Source organism: Pipra filicauda, unplaced genomic scaffold, assembly GCF_003945595.2.
Source record: "Pipra filicauda isolate LSUMZ 115617 unplaced genomic scaffold, ASM394559v2 scaffold9_size5747161_pilon, whole genome shotgun sequence".
Lineage (NCBI taxonomy): Eukaryota > Metazoa > Chordata > Aves > Passeriformes > Pipridae > Pipra > Pipra filicauda.
Genome location: NW_024105198.1, coordinates 1,405,717 through 1,422,591, shown reverse-complemented (window position 1 = coordinate 1,422,591; position 16,875 = coordinate 1,405,717). Strand labels below are relative to the sequence as shown.

General features: G+C 47.0%; 1 protein-coding gene across 1 annotated transcript; it reads left to right on the top strand.

The window, feature by feature from the left end:
- Positions 1–1,923: 1,923 nt before the first annotated feature.
- PRPS1 (phosphoribosyl pyrophosphate synthetase 1) lies at positions 1,924–15,587 on the top strand. The gene is made up of 8 exons (XM_027725222.2): positions 1,924–1,989; positions 2,488–2,706; positions 5,101–5,284; positions 5,628–5,726; positions 7,436–7,560; positions 9,297–9,470; positions 10,319–10,478; positions 13,514–15,587. Exons 1-8 carry the CDS (start codon positions 1,982–1,984, stop codon positions 13,604–13,606), a joined length of 1,062 nt encoding a protein of 353 aa, XP_027581023.2. The 5' UTR covers positions 1,924–1,981; the 3' UTR covers positions 13,607–15,587.
- Positions 15,588–16,875: the final 1,288 nt, after the last annotated feature.

Sequence of the window (16,875 nt, the reverse complement as noted above, 5' to 3'; positions counted from 1 at the left end):
GTATTCAAGAGCAGAGGAGGGGAAATGGAATTTAAACCAAGAGTGAAGCAAATATTTCAAAATCAAGGTGCCCTCCAGACCAAAGTCTGGGAGTCCTGGCTACAGTGATGTGGATTTGGGGCAAGAATGTGGTGCTAGAAATTTGGGAGGTATCCGCAAATTCCATCACTCAAAACACCAGGTCGCCACCCAACAGTGAACTTTTCTTCACTGTTAGGATGGTTTTTGTTTGTTAAGATGATTTTTGCTTGTTAATATGACCAGTGTTTACCAAATTAGAAGTAAAGGGCTGCATTCTTCCTTCCCCATTCCTTGGACTTGTTGCCTGTCACAGCATTTCACAACTGCTGACAGTTACACCAAAAAAATCAAAATTACCATATATTGATTTCCAACTCCATTAATGCCAAACCTGGGAATTAAAATCCATTTTAGTCCAGACAAATTCCAAGTTTAATGATGCTCTACAAAGTGTTACAGAAAACCTCCCCAAAGTATGTTTTTGTAGTTATTAATTTACAGGTCTTTGGAGATAGTGGCAGCAGCATTTGGGGCCAGGATAGTTGCAAGATGAAATAATGAAAACATGACCAGCCTCTGAGAATTCTGGACTATTTCTTCTGGTTGAATTCTCAAGGACTCCAAGTAATAACTTATCCCTGCTAAATTCACTGCAGGGGTTTATTATCTCTGAGACAGTCAGGTAACACGAGTAGGAATTACCCAACTGCTTGAAAATTCTAAAGAAGCTGTTTGTGGCTTATCTTGTATATTTTTTTTTTGTATATTTATATATACATGTCAATCTTCCTCCTTCATTGTGTGGGGAAACAAACAAGCACAGACAGGGAACAAATAATCACTCATTTAATGTCATCATTACACTGGAAATGTGAGCAATTATCAATTCCTGCATTTCCTGTGATGAACCACTGGGGTCTTTTATTTTGCAGGGGTTTATAATAACACATACAAGTTAAAATTACTTTATTTCCTTAAAAACAGTAAAGGGTAAGTTGAGACAATCAATTAAGCCTTAAAAAACATACAGGACTATATTGGCCTATTAACAATGACTGGAGACTGGATCAGAAATGTAGAACAAGAATAAACCACAATAAAAATCACATTGGTGGGATTCTTGGCCGGGGGGGGTCTCCTGTGAGTTGGACTTCACATTCCTTGTGATTCCCTCCCAACTCAGAACCTTCTATGATATCCAGGTTTAAAGGTTAAAAATCCAGGTTTAAAGGTTAAAAGCCGTTAAGCACGTTTATTTTTTGCCAAAGATAAACTAATCTGCATAATATAACCCCGTACAGGCTGATCATTCACAGAAGGCTAATTGGGTATTAGTCAGTAGTTTGGTATGTATTATATATATATAATTAGACATACGAGATAGATTTATAGCTAATATATATATATACACACCTATATATGTATGTATATATATATTAGTTATATATAAGTACCTTAATTATGTAAGTGTATAAATTATATTGGATATGTCTATCTCGTATTGGCCTCATTAGCCACCAGTGTGCCTGTAATAAATGTGGACAGAGCCTTCCTAAATCTTCGTTTGTGAAGCCTAGCCATGATGATAATGATGATGATGGTATAAACTATATATTATATATAACTGGGTATAAAATTGAATACAAAACCCCGATTATAAGTGTAAAAAAAAAAAAAAACCTCAGAATTTAAACAGCCTGTTCCAACAGCACCCACGCGGGTTTTAACACTGATCCGGAATAAAAACACCCCTGGGAGGGCACAGCCGGGGGCGCCGCAGCGCCGGGCTCGCTGCCCCCGAGCACGGCCCGCTCCCGGGGCCCGGCGGTGGCGCGGCGGGCCCGGTGCCACCCGGTGTCACCCGGTACCGCCTCACGCGCGGCCCGCGGGGTGACGCCAGCTCCGCGCAGCGCCGCGCAGGGCGCTGGCGGACGGACGCAGCGGGCGCGGGCTGGCCGGCATGCTGAGGTAAACACCGCCGCGGCGCCGCGGGGCCCCGCTCCCGCCGGCGGGGACGCCCCTGGGCCGGCGGGGGACGCGGGCACAGCGCCCTGAGGCGGCACCGGGGGCATTTTCCGCCTCCTTCCCCCCGCCATGACGAGGCGCCATCATGGCCGCCGGGGGGGGACGGTGGCGCCCGCCGCGCGACACGTGGGGCAGCGCCGCCGGAGCGGGCCGACCTGGCCAATCGCAGCCCAGGCCGGCAGGTAGCGACCAATCGCAGGCAGTCTCCTGCTCTACGCCCCGCCCCCAAGAGGCGGGGGTAGAGCTCAAGCCACGCCCACCGGCGCGACGCGACGGATTAGGGCCACGCCCCCTAACACCCAGAAACCAATGAGGAGCGTGCGGGGGCGTGTCCGCGGGGCGGGGAGGCTATAAAGGGTTGGCGCGGCGGGCGGGAAGGGGTAAGATGGCGGCGTAGGGACGGCCGGCGTGATCTGCGCCCACTGTGCTGCGTCCGCGCAGGAGGCGGGCGGGTCCCCGCGCGGCAGCCGCGGGCGCTGCGAGGTGGAGCGAGGAGCAGCACGAGGGGAAGAGCGGCGCCGCCGGTGCAACCGCCGCCATGCCCAACATCAAGATCTTCAGCGGGAGCTCGCACCAGGACCTATCGCAGAAGATCGCCGACCGCCTCGGCCTGGAGCTGGGCAAGGTGGTTACCAAGAAGTTCAGCAACCAGGAGACATGGTGAGGCGGGGCGGGGCGCGGCCACACTACAGCTCCCGGCGGGCCGCGCGGCGCTGCGGCGCTGGAGGCCCGCGGAGCGCCGCGCGGAGGCTCATGGGGGCTGTAGTTCTTGGGCCCTGCGGCCGGGCCCGGCCGGCGAGCGGCGGGGCCGCGCTCGGACACGTCCCTGGAGCGCTCCCGCCGCGATCCCGCTGCACCGGAGCCCTCCGGGACATCCCACCCCCTTTCTGCGGGCACAGACGGGTCTCCGTGCGGGCCAGGTCGGGCCGCGGTGCTCCCTGACCTCGGAGCCATGTGCGGGCCCCGGCGCTCGGGGCCTGCCCCGCACGGGCTCCCACCGGCGGGTCTGGGGCTTCCCCGGGGCGGTGCGGGGCTCCTGCACGTGGATTTGTGTTGGAGCCGTGGACTTGGCCAGCCGGACCTTGCCCTCTCCGCCCCAACGCCAGGAGCTGATGGGACGGTTCCCGAGCAGACTGCGTTGACTTGATGCTTGACAGTTTTGTGCTTAGCGTGTAGCTGATGGCTTTAAACTACTCTGAAGAGCATCAGAGTCTTGAAAAGTATTGGTACTTAAAAATACTGATAAATGCTACTCAAAAGTGTTGATAAAATTGTTCAAGAAAGAGGAAAGGCTCACACCATCATGCAACCCAGTCATGTAGTCTGTGTTCCCCCCAAGCTCTGAAACCTAGGATTCATCTTAAGTTACGTATCTATGCCTTGTAAGCCTTGCTGGCATCCTACATGAAGCTAAAAAAGAGGTTAAAAATTGTTCAGAGCTCTTAAAGCTTGCTTTGGAGAAGTACACTGAGCATGTCTACAGCACGCAGCATAGTATGAAGAACCTTGACTGATTGTCCCAGCCCACTCCTTTCTTCTGGAGACAGTATTTTTTATTTTCCAGGAGAATCCAGGATGTGCAGGTGGCATAGAATATCAAGTTTCTCTTGCATGGGTATTGATTGTAATTGAAAACTTCAGGGGTGGTACAAAGAGTTGTAGAGGAGATGGGAAAAGAGCCTGTTTGATTTACAGCCTTTGCACTGTTTCACTGTCCTTTATTAATTGCTCTTTACCCACCCAGTTGGCTGGCCAGAAGATTCTTATGTCAGCAGATAATGTGACTTAAAGACCTAACAGACATGTTATTTAGCCCAATAAACTGACAGCAGATGCATCCCAGAAAGAGTAAGATTGTTTTAATGGAATAATTCAGATACTTTTGACAAGCAGTCTCTTGAATCAGCTTAATATTAGTCTACTAGTAAGTACAGTTGGAGCTGACATTTGTGTGCTAATTGCTGTTACATTTTAGAGTTCTCATTGACTGAAACTCTCCATAAAAGACTAATGAATGCTGTAGGTCAGTGTGCAGTAATGACAGCAGCTCACTGGTGGATTTTGAGCAGTAAGACTATAAATACCTAAAAGTCATCAAAAACGGGTTGAAGAGGAGAGAAAGAGCAGAGAAGGAAATATTAAAATTAGAATTCCACCCTGAGGAGCTCTATAAGTGAAGCCATTAGGAGTGGAGTGGGTGATTGTTCATGGAGCTGGATGTAGCCTCAGTCTGCAGAGTGGGTGAGCACCTCCAGTGCAACAGGAAAGTAACCATGGAAGAGCTTTGTCCTCAGTGGTCTGACTTCTGGTTACTTCCAGATCTGTAGCAGGCTCCTCTGAACTAAGACGATGGAAATGCTCAGTGTTTAATCTGTTTTTGGCATCGTTGCCCCATATGAAGCCTCACCCCCAAGACTGCTGCTGCCTTTCCCAGTCTTTGTCTGGTGCAGGTGTCTCGGTACGAGCACTGGAACTGGCATTTTGCTGCTGGCAAACAGGACCTTTGGCTTGTGTTCAGTCCCTTCATCAGCAGGGATTAGTGTGCATTGCATCCAGAAGGAAATTAACCCCAAAAGCCTTTCCAGAGGGAAATGGCTGGAGGGCTTCTCCATTTGAGCCAGTGAAAGGCTTTTATGGCTCTAAATCTGATGGTTGGCTGCAGCGTAGCTTTGGTAGCAGTTTGACCCTGCTTTGTCTGCTGACTGGCCATGGTCCTTGCCTCCTTTACACTGCTGCTTTTAGAGGTGGTTGTACTTGTGATTCAGGGGGAACAAGGCCTGCTCTGGGGTGTTTGCATGCCCAGCTTGTGTTGAGATCAAGAGTACAGGCTTTTAGCCTTGCTGGCTGGACCATTAGATTTGATGAGTGAGTGCTGTAAAATAGCTACCGAGCAAACAAACAGCAGTGTTGCTGCTAAACAGCCCTGATTATAGAACACTGTCCCCCACAGACCCCTGGCAATGCAGTGCCCTGGTTGCTCTGCAGGCACAGGTAATGGCTATGTTTTTAATTTGTGTGTTTGGCTACAACTCTCCCTTCCTCATCTGTTCCCAGCGTGGAAATAGGTGAGAGTGTGCGAGGGGAGGATGTCTACATCGTGCAGAGTGGCTGTGGTGAAATCAATGACAATCTGATGGAGCTCCTCATCATGATCAATGCCTGTAAGATTGCCTCAGCCAGCAGAGTCACAGCTGTCATACCCTGCTTCCCTTACGCTCGGCAGGACAAAAAGGACAAGGTAAGGATGGGGCAGAGGGTTTCTGTGGGGAGGGTGAATGCACACCTTGAAAGTCCTGTCTGCTGGATGGGCTTCAGATGAAGTTTTATCTCCTCTCCTGCGTGTATAACCTGTTTTAATTTCTTTGAACTTCAGGGCGTCGGACTGCAAATTCATCTTTTCATAAAGATCTAGTTCTTTTTGAAAATACACCAAGTTCTAATCACCAATTGATGAAAAGATGCAATGTTAATGAGTGCTCCTTTTAGTAACTGCTTGTGAATCATTGCCTGGAAGCAGAAGGCTGACATCTTGATGGAGGAGTTGAACTTGTCTTAAATTCTGTTTTTTTTTTCTGTACTAGAGTCGAGCTCCAATCTCTGCCAAGCTGGTTGCAAACATGCTCTCTGTGGCAGGTGCAGACCACATAATCACCATGGACCTGCATGCATCTCAGATTCAGGTAGGAGCTAAAATCAGGGAAGTATTTACCAGCTCAAGGCTGAGCTTCTGGACTGCTCTGCTTTCCAGTCATTGCTTTTTTTTTTCCAGTCACAGCAGTGCAAACTTGGGAATTTGGGACTGGAAGGGACTTGTAGCATCAGTCAGAAGAGGGTGGGGAGGTGGGTAACAGGTTCATCTGTCAATGAAATTATAGTTGCTTTTGATCAGACCAAGCATATTGAGTCTTATGTAAATGAAAGTTGGGCTAAGAAATGATCACTGCAGCTTTGTTGCCACTCAGTGACACTGTGTATTCTTAACTAGAACTTTGAGGAATTTGGGAGTAGAGCTTTCTGGTATTTACTGGGTTGCCACAGAGAAGAGAGCAGTTAGCTCTGCCCCCACATGTCCTGGCACAGCTGCTTGTGAGGGTTCTGTTGCCCAGGACAGTGATTTGATAACTTGCTGCTGGCAAGATGGGCAATCCCCCTGGTATCCAAGCAGTGCCACCCTCCCACATAAGTTGGCTTTGGTTCTCCCCTGAGCTGCTGGTGAATTGAAAATCATTCATAGGCTTTGTTGGCTTATGAACAGAATAGTCTCACAAAGCAATTTAAGTCACGACCAGAGCTGTGTAAGGAAACTCTCAAGAGCGTGTGCCAGGGAGAGGAGCAGCTGCAAGCTGTATTTTTAGTCTTGTTTCTTTCCACCTTGAGCAAATGCCCTGAGACCAAGAAAACTCAGTGCAACTGAGAGGGGGTGTGGCCGAGGGAGGGATGTCTGTTGTATGGCTGAAAACTCTGAATCCAGAAGGGGTAAGGTATCTACTGCCTGGTGAAGGAGGTGGCCTGGCTGTCTTTTTAACAGTTGAAAGTGCAGTCATTCACACTTGAGTATGATTTGCCCAGAAATACTTTGTCTCGGATGAAAAAAAAATAAAATCCATGGGGGACACAGCTGAGAAGACTTTCAGAAAGATCATGAACTAACCGAGCCCAGGGGGGGTACACTCCTCCTTAAGAGCTCGGAGTTGATGTGTGCCACAGGCTTGACCTCTCACCAGCAGCAGTGGTGAGATTTAAAGGAATAATTTGTGTATATGTGCTTCCAACATCTGGCTGGTTTCAGCCTGGTTCTTGTAGCTGCTCTGTTGCTGAGCACAGAAGGAATAATGGTAGGAAGGATCTGTTACCCCTGTACCTTGGATTAAGTGCCCCCCACTCTCCTGCCTATTGCTCCAGGATTAACTTCTGTCATTTAGCGACCTTTGAAGTTTACCTGGAGGACTCTGCAGGGTCACTGTAATGTTGTGGAACCAGCTGCATTAGTTTAAAGGCAGATGTTACTCAAGCCTGTTTTGTATATGTGAACAGTTTGTGTAATGAGCTTTAGAGATTGACTCTGTAAACAGGCAGCCAGCTGCTCTGGAAATGAGTGCATTTGATGCTGGCTTTCTGCACTCCCCTAGGACAGAAGTAGTTCCATGTTGTGGAGGTGTTAGATGTAAAGTGTTACTTACGCTGCTAAACTATTCCTGGCTCTGAAGACTTCTTACATTACTATTCTGTGTATCCCAAAAGCTACTGCCCATACATTAAGGGAAGTAAAAAGGAAAGCTGAAAGCTGTGGAAAGGTGATGACTACATAGCTGACCACACAGAAGGCTTCTTACAGCTCTTTCTGGCACGTGACCTTCAGCTACATCTGTTCCTGTTGTCTTCCTTGCAGGGATTTTTTGATATCCCTGTTGATAATTTATATGCCGAGCCTGCTGTATTGAAATGGATCAAAGAGAATATTGCAGAGTGGAAGAACTGCACCATTGTCTCACCAGATGCTGGTGGAGCCAAGAGGTAAGCTGTCAGACAGGCAGCTGGAGGTGCTGCTTCTGTGTCTACTCAAATTCCTAGGAGTGCTCGTGACCTTGTTTTTAAGAGAGGTGTTCCTGCTGCCAGGCTGCCTTCCCAGACAGTCTGTGACAGCTAGTGAAGAGTGGTCAGGTATGCTTTCTAGGGAGTGTTTAGAAGGTTTCTTGGGCTACATGGGGGATTAAGTAGCTTCTAGGATTACAGCTGCATAGGTAGAAATTGTGCAATTGCTACATCCTTCAGACTGAAACAATTTTTTGTAGACGAGTTTTACTCAGGTAGAAGAAGGAAGTAGTGTAGCTGTGCCAAGACAAGGTGACTGCTGCTGGTTAATCATGCATTTTTATCCAGGCTGTTTTCTTTGCAGAATGAAGCTTAATCTACTGAGGCCTTTTCTTACTGTACTACCTTGGATTTGAATATCTAGCTGTGCCTTAAGCCTGCTGCCACTCTTCCTCTTCCCTGAGAGCGAAGAAGATAGATGGTTGCTTTCTAAAAAGCAGCAACATATGTTATAGCACACTTCTATTTTGATAGCCTGACAATCTCCCATCTTCCTGCAGACAAACGTGCCAGTTTGTGGGCAGTTCAGAATGTTCTTAGGTGCTTTTGGGGAGAAACTAGGCTTTTCCATGATGCTTTTATGTAAGGTCTACATGTGAACAGCAAAGGGATGCATATGTGTCCTTGAATCCAGGACTGTCACACCAAAACGTGTGCTGATCTGATTCACATCTTCAGAGTGCTTTAAGTGATGTGTTACAAACAGCCAGGAGGCACTAACACTGTAGGTCCCTGAACATCTTCCACAGCTTCATTGTGGTCCATGTATTGGTCAAGACCTGTATATTCAGCTATTTCTGTAGCTTGTTACATAACACAGTATGGGAAGTGCCAAGTCAGCCAGATATAATCTGAATCCTGAAAAAATCTTCTCAAAAGCCACTTAAACTGAAATGTGTCAATGTTGGCTGGTGCAATACTTTAAGGAGATATGCAAAGCCAAATACTTCAGTGGAGAGTTTAGTTTGACAGTCTTGTGTAGGACTCCCAGAGTGATAAGTCTGATCTAGTGGGGGTAGGAGTCTACCTATCTCAAGTGCAGAATTTCTTAGTGCTGTGTGTATTTTGTTCCTTCCAGTCTTAATGCTTTCAAACTCTTCACTGTTCATCAGTATCAATATATGAAGTTTAGGTCCCTCTGGTAAGGTTGTTCTGTGGTCACTTTAACAGGAATAAATAAATGTGAGGTGGTGGACTTGAATTTCCTGGTTGTGTACTCCTGCCACTGTCACTGTACCAGTGCTTCTGTGCACAATGATTGAATGCTTACAAGAGTGCAAGTAGATTCCTGTCATAGCCTTAAGCCTTTACAGTGTACTGTTATGACAACTTCCCAAGTGTTTGGATCACCTCAGGTTTGCTGAACTTGCTGGTTAATGTTTGTTTTCACCTTAAATGCAAATTAGTTTACAGTGGTCATGATGAAAGACCTTTATCTTAATCTAGTTGCTGTCACTGGGAGAGATTAGACCAGAGATTGCAAGCTCAGCTGCTCGAAGGGAAACTAAGGTGGCAGAGTGCCTTTTATTAATTGCTTGGGAGCAGCAACAGATGTGGTGACAGCTTCTCTTAGTGCAGTTTGTGCTTCATATTAAGAGGGATTTGATTGGAGCTGCTTTGTGGAGTTAAGTGTTGTCTGGAAACTGTTCTCTCTTCAGAGTGACCTCCATTGCAGATCGGTTGAATGTAGACTTTGCCCTCATCCACAAGGAGCGCAAGAAGGCCAACGAGGTGGATCGCATGGTGCTGGTGGGGGACGTGAAGGACAGAGTGGCCATCCTGGTGGATGACATGGCAGACACGTGTGGCACCATCTGCCACGCTGCAGACAAGTGAGTGGGGCTGCCTGCTGCTCTGCTAACTCAGAACCCCATTGTTAGGGGACACCGTGTAATGAGTTAATCAGAGGATTTGCACGGCAGGATTCGCCAAGTCTCCTACAGCTCCTTGGTTATCTCGTGTCATACAAAACGAGTAAAAAACCCGGTTAAAGTTCTGCCAGAAAACCATAGTGCCTTTTTTTTATTATTATTTGAAAAATACTTGTGCTGAAAGGAGACAATCACTTGTGTAGAAAGGAGACTAGACCATCACTGGCCATGCCAGGTAGAACCAGGTGCTGTCTGGTCCATCAGCTGAAGATCATACATCTGAATTTCTATTACAAGTAAGCTTTTCAAACTTTGATATCATTCAAGCCTTCTACACTAGAAACCACCAGCATATGCAGCATCATTAACAATGTTAAATACTCTATTAAATACAGTATTCAGTATTAACGCAGTTAAATACTAACTCAGTGTTAAAGACTCTATTAAATACAGTATTCAATATTAATGCAGTTAAATATTAACACAGAGTTAAATACTCTATTAAATACAGTGCAAAAGTATTAACACGGTATTAAATATCTGCTGCCTTGTGTAGGCAAAATCACAGAAGGTGATTTGTATGATCTGTTCCAAATATTCCAGAGCTAAGAACAATGTTCTTTTCAATGTGTGCTTTGCCTGTGGTGGATTTCATGGTACTTGTTAAACTGTTTGGGGTTTTTTTTTTTCCCCCCAAGTCAGTAGTGGGCTGGAGAGGGGAATCAAAGGTAGCCCGTCTCCTAAGCATTTATGTCAGCTTAATACCTGCTGAGAATTAATCATCCTTCTCCTTTACTTCCCCCTCGCAGGCTTGTGTCAGCTGGAGCCACCAAAGTTTATGCCATCTTAACTCATGGGATCTTTTCTGGGCCAGCAATTTCTCGGATCAACAATGCCTGTTTTGAGGCAGTTGTAGTCACAAACACAATACCCCAGGAGGACAAGATGAAGCAGTGCCCTAAAATCCAGGTGAGCATCTACTTCTGTCACTCCTTGGGGGTGGTAACACTTGGCTATTCACCTGTTGGGGGTGAAAATCCCATAATACTGTCTAATGCTGACAACAGTTTTATTGGTAGTGCAGTCAGCATTGACTAGTTCTCTCGGTTCTATTGCGTGGGGTAACAGGTTACAGTGATAAAATGCAGCTTCTAATCCAGCTCATCTCAAACGGTTCATTAAAGTAAATTTTTTTCAGGGCTTGTCTTACCTAGATCAGATCTCTGATTTAATGGGGCCACAGTGTAAGCAAGCAGCTGGCTGTGTGCCCTTTGGAGCAGTGATGTGCTGATGACCTGCAGTACTGAAGCAGAAGTAAATAGGAACTTCTGACATCGGTGCTGACGGCTTTGTTGTGTATCTGTCACTTAATGCCCAGCTCTTTAAACAGAATATCTGGCCTGTGAAGCAAAGTGAGTGTGGTCTGGGGAAGGTGAATGCTTCCTAACAGCAGTGCAGATGAGCTGGGAGTCCCAGCCTTGTCCCATGGGCATGCCTTGCTGGTTTGACTAAGAGCAGCTGACGCAGCTCCACAGCACAATGCTCAGGTCCTGCTCCAGAAGCTCTATGTCTCTCCTGTACTGAGGAGCCCAGAACTGGACACAGCACTCCACATATGCCTCACCAGGGTTGAGCAGAGGGGCAGGATCACCTCCTTGACCTGCTGGCAACATTCTTCCTAATGCACCCCAGGACACCACTGGCCTTCTTGGCCCCAGGGCACACTACTGGTCATGGACAGCTTGTTGTCCCCCAGGACCCCCAGGTCCTTCTCTGCAGAGCTTTCCAGCAGGTCACCCCCAGCCTGTGCTGGTGCCAGGGGTTACTCCTTGGCAGGTGCAGGATTCTGCCCTTGCTTTTGTGGAACTTCAGATAGTTTCTCTCTGCCCGTCTCTGCAACCTGTCGAGGTCCTTCTGAAGGGCTGTACAGCACTTTGGGGTATTGGCCACTCCTCCCAGCTTTGTGTCACCAGCAAACTTGCTGAGGAGGTACCTGTGCCTTCCTCCAAGTCACTGATGTGTAAGTTAAACCACACTGGGCCCAATATAGAACCCAGGGACACCACTAGTGACAGGCCTCCAAATAGACCCTGTGCTACTGATCTCAGCCCTCTTGGATGTGCCCTTCAGCCAGTTCTCAGTCCATGTCACTGTCCACTCATCCAGTCTACACATCCTGAGCTGCCTATGAGGATGTGAGACGGTGTCAAAAGCCTTGCTGAAGTCAAGCTAGACGATAGCCACTGCTCTCCCTTCACCCACCCAGGTAGTTGTTTCATTGTAGAAGGCAATCAGGTTGGTCAAGCATGACTTACATTCAGTGAATCCAGGCTGGCTTCTCCCAGTCACCTTATTGTCATCCTTGCAGACAGAGATGGCCTCTAGAATAAGGCATTCCATCACCTTTCCAGGGACTGAGGCAAGACTGACTGGCCAGTAGTTTCCTGGGTCTTCCTTCTTGCTTCCCTCCAGCCCTCAAGTCACCTCTCCTGATCACCACAGCTTTTCAGAGATGATCATGCATAGCCTGGCTCTGATGTGTGCCAGCTCTCTCAGCACTCGGGGGTGCATCCCATCAGGGCACAGGGACTTGTGGATGTCAAGTCTGCCCAGGTGTTCTCTAACCCAATCCTCTTTGACCAAGGGAAAGTCTTCCTTCCAGCATTCCTTTACCCTGGTCTCCTGCTTGTCAGTGCAGACCAGTGCAAAGAAGGCATTCAGTAACTGCCTTCTCTGCATCCCCTGTCTCCAGGGTCCTCCTTCCTTTTAGTAACAGGCCCACATTATCCTTTGTTTTCCTTTTGTTATTGATGTGTTTGAAAAAGCCTTTCATCTTGTCCTTGACATCCTTGGCCAGATTTAATTCCAGATGGGCCTTGGTTTCACAGCACAAATATCTAGGACACAGGCATTTGGAGAAGCTCTGGAAAGTGACTGGCACTGCTCAGACTCAGCTGGTACTGTGGTGTGAGTGTAGCAGGTTCCCCACTACTGGGCTGCTGGTGGAAGGGAAGCTGAACTGTTTGAAGCTGCAATCAGTTTTAAGCTTTTGGAAGTACGTTACAAGCTGATGGCAAACTGCTATTGGGTTGCATTTTTGTCAGCACTAACTTCTGGATGATATTCCTGCAACATCTAAAGCATACCTGATGCTTCAACTTCTTTCCAAGCTCCACACTACAGCTGGTGTAGGCAAAATGTTAAACTGGCAATCAGTGTGTAAATAGCTGTAGCCAAAGATTGCAATGGAGCAGTTTTCTAGGCTCTCATTTAACACCTCTTTTACTCTGACGTCTGATGTTCCATGTTGAGGAATACAGAACTAAAGGATTTCTCATGAGTCATATGCTCTGTCTGCTCTGCAGCTTTTGAGGTTTTTTTTGCTTCCCTTCGTAGACAAACTATCTGAAAGACAGAGATGTTAAATATGGTTTTCACTTAGTTTCCTTAACATACCACGAACATGGTGCTTCTTACTGAGGGTACATATATAGAAATGCTGTAGCTCCTGGGTCTCAGAGCTGGGATTTGACTAAGACTCGACTTTCCCTCCTGGTTCCTGTCTGACCCCACCAGATGGAGCCAGCACAGCACCCAGGAGCTGAGCTGTGGCACAGCAGCTTCATTTCTCAGACTGCTGGCAGCGATGGTAAAATCTCTTGGCGCAGAGGAAGGATTCTAATCTCGATTTAGATTCCTCTAACTTCTCTGCAAGCTACACAAAGTGAGGCCTGGGTACACAGACTTAGGGAGTCTCAGCAAAGCAAAGTGGCAATAGACTCTAACACTGACAGTCAAATAATATTTGTAGTGCTATATGTAGAGTATCTTCAGGCTTATATGTAATTAAATCCCAATTCTGTGTAGAAGTTATTTGCCTCCATCTGGTGTGTTATAAATGTCGGTGATGAGTTTATTCTTTAAGTTCTTCCTAACTTCCCAGGTGTTCCTCTAGGCTTGATGTCTCTTCCCAGTGATGCTGATCCACCTTTCTTCCCCTCCAGGTGATTGACATCTCAATGATCCTTGCAGAGGCCATCCGGAGGACTCATAACGGGGAATCTGTTTCCTACCTGTTCAGCCATGTCCCTTTATAACAACAGATGTCAGCTGCTGCTTGTATGGCTTTTTTTTTTTTAAAAAAACCAAAAGTTGTTCAGCTTGTTGTAAAGTTCAGTAGAAGACTCTGCTTGTTCCAGTGCAGTTCTCCACAGCTCCTGCTTAAGTCAGGCTTACTGGCCCTGGTCCCGACACTGGGAGGCTGGAGGGGGGAAGCTCATCTCTGTAACACTCCAGCTCCACCAGCAACCCTGTGCATGGGGCTTATCAGTAGTGTTGACTCAATTCTGCAGGTCTGTGGAGAGCAGGACTGACACCTGGCTAATTGCCACAATTATTTTGAGGGGGGGAGGGAGAGGGTTTGTCTGTGGGCAGGGTTAGATGATCTGGCATGTGCACCCTAAATTGTTTGGGAAGTAGAGCTCCCTAGGACATGTTGATCTGGATCTACAGCAAGAGCCTGAGAGACTGCTGGCTGTTTTACCACTCTGTACCTGACAGCCCTTGGAGAGTGGTGGGGAAGGTTTGTGTCTTGGCCAAGCTCGACCCTACTTGAAGCCCTGGGATAAACCTAGGAGGTGGTTCTGCTACAGCTTCCTCCCATGAAAGGAGATCAGTGTAGCTTGCAAACTTGAATTCCTCTTATTGCTGATGAAATTAAATGCCCTTTAGTGTGCTACACAGCAAAGTGAAGGTGAGAGCAGAGTCTGTGCAGGGCTGTGTTAGCTCAGTGGGGAAGGTGCATCCTGGACAAGTGTTCTTTTCTCTCTTACATAGAGGACCCTTGGTGGTTGTGTGCTTCAGTTTCTAGTGCAGGCTAAAACCAGCTTCTCAGTTTCACAGCTTCCTGTTAGCCCTGCTAGCAACTAGAGGACTGCTGTCATGTACTGCAGCTGCACCTTGACCTGCTGTGCAAAGCCCTGACCCTTTTTTACCAGTACAGCAGTAAACCAAGCCTCTTTATGCCACAGTAGCATGGTTGTTGCATCTAGCAAGTGCCTGCTCAGACGCTGGGGTGACCTAATACACAACAGCTTTGTGTCCAGCTGGCTTAGCCTCTCATTGCCTGCAGTCCTGTAAGTTACTGACACATTGTTTGTTTGTCCTGCTCATTGTCTGCCTTGCCTTCAAAGTGTTGCTCCTCACAAAATATCTTAAGGCAAGGAGCACTGCAGGTTGCAGGACTATGGAACTCAAAGAAACCTTTGGAGTAGGTGTGATGCTGCTCAGGAGTGCTCGCAGCAATGGTTTGAAGAGGCTGGTGATACATAAGTACTGGGAAAACTGCAGATCTAACACCAACCTGACAGGCCACAAAGTGCCTGAAAGAAAAATACCAAAACTAGAGCTGGCTGAGGCTCTTAGATGTAATAAGTATCATCTGAAACTTGAATACTTAGTAAATATACCAGACAATCGTAAGGTAAACTGCTGAGTCTCTCTTGAACTCTTACCGGTTTATAGACCAAGCATTTTTATTCTGGGGTTTTTTTTGGTTGTTTTGGGTTTTTTTTATAAGCACTCCTCTTTTAATTGTTTTTGAGCTGGAGGAAGGGAAAAAGGGAAAAGAAAGAACTTGAAATTACTTTCTAGAGTAACCAGCATGGCTTTGAGAGGCTGGGGGCTGGGGTATAAGTGGAACTAACTGAAAGACTTGGTTAAAATCTAGGGAAGTACTTCTTTAGTTGTGCCTTTTACTGAAGACTTCTCTCCCTTCCTAAACTCCTGTCCTGTGGCAACGTTAACACTTCTATTAGCATAGGGCTTTTCTTTTTTTTTTTTTTGTATAAGAATTGGTGTTTTTGTCTGGAAACTGTGCATCTCTCGCTTCTTTGCTTTGCATCCTGCACTGAGCTCTCCCGAGAGTCCGTGATTCCGCCTCCTGTACGGGAGCCCCTGCTGCCACCCTGCTGCTGCCCTGAGAGCCAGGACTGCAGAGCAGCGCTGAGAGGATTTTCAGCAGCATTTGTGTTCAAAGTTAAGACCTGATGAAGGAATTAAACTTTTATTTAAAAACCACGGCCTCTGCCTGTAAGTGCTTCGAAAAACCTTAAGGGGATGTGTGAGTCGGGTCACTTGAAAGGCAGGCAGATCATGAAGTAGTTCTATTTGGAAGGGACCTTGGAAGGTCGTCTGGTTTAACCCTCGTGCATGGGTTGGCTCTGCTCAGGTTGCATGAAAGGAAAAGCATGGGACCAAGCTGCTTCTCTTAGTGAGCAGTGGCTTTTGTCTGTCTCTGCTCTCCTTGACTTAATTATTAGAGGTGGTAGTGCAGTTTCTCTTGTACTGTTTAATTATGTATCTGAGCGGATTTGTTCACATAATGTTCAGGTGGGGGAAGCCTGAATAGTTTAACAAGTACAAATGAAGAATTTTTAAGTGTCTTGTACAGAGCTGATGATCAGAGGCAGCAGGATTATGTCTTGAGAAGCACTTGTAACTAAACCCTGGTCCTTTTTCTCACTGTGTATTGCAGACTGGGAAAGTGTAAATGAAGTCAGAAAGATAACAGGTCTAGGGAAAGGTATTTGGCCTCACAGTAGATTTCCAGGCCTAGATTTAACATGACCATGGCCTCAGGCAGACATTTGCTGAGGATCATAACTCGTTCATCTGTTAAAATGTCCTTCAGTACTGGCCAGTGAGTAAGTTTCTCCTCAAACAGCAGGGTGGGTGTTGTCAGGGTGATGTAACATTCACCTTCCTTAGATAAGAAACAGAACATGAGCTTTACAGCCAAAGATTTGTACACAGGTAACCATTTGTGTTGGTGTGTATATAATGTTTTCTTAGTTATCTTAATTAAATGTGCAGCTTGGAGTGAGGGAGAGCACGAACTTCAAGTTCCATGTGACAGCACTGCAACTCTTAAAAAGTATGGGAGATGCACGGGTAGGTATGAGTACTGTCCCAAGGAGGTAAAGTTGTTCTGCTCTGGAACCTTCAGATCAGAAGGGATGGAGACTCTACCAAATTTCCTTCCCCAAATTAAAATACTCCGATACTTTTTAATTACTGAGCCCATTTGTAGGTAGGTAGGTTGTGGCTGACTTGTGCTATTAGAGCAAGTGTGTCTGCCTTTAACAAATGGGTGTATTAAATCAAAGCACTCTTCTCCTTGCCCAGGATAGTCATGGATGTAGCACCAGGCAGCTGTGGGGAGGGTGTCCCTTCACTGTAGCGTGGGCTGGGAGGAAAACCAGCCCTAGAAGGGTGGATGGCAGAGAGCCAAGTTCCTGCAGTGTCCTCCAGGTCTGGGAGTGGTGTAGGGATGCTCATCCCTTAGCCCAGGTGAGTTCAGCTCCAG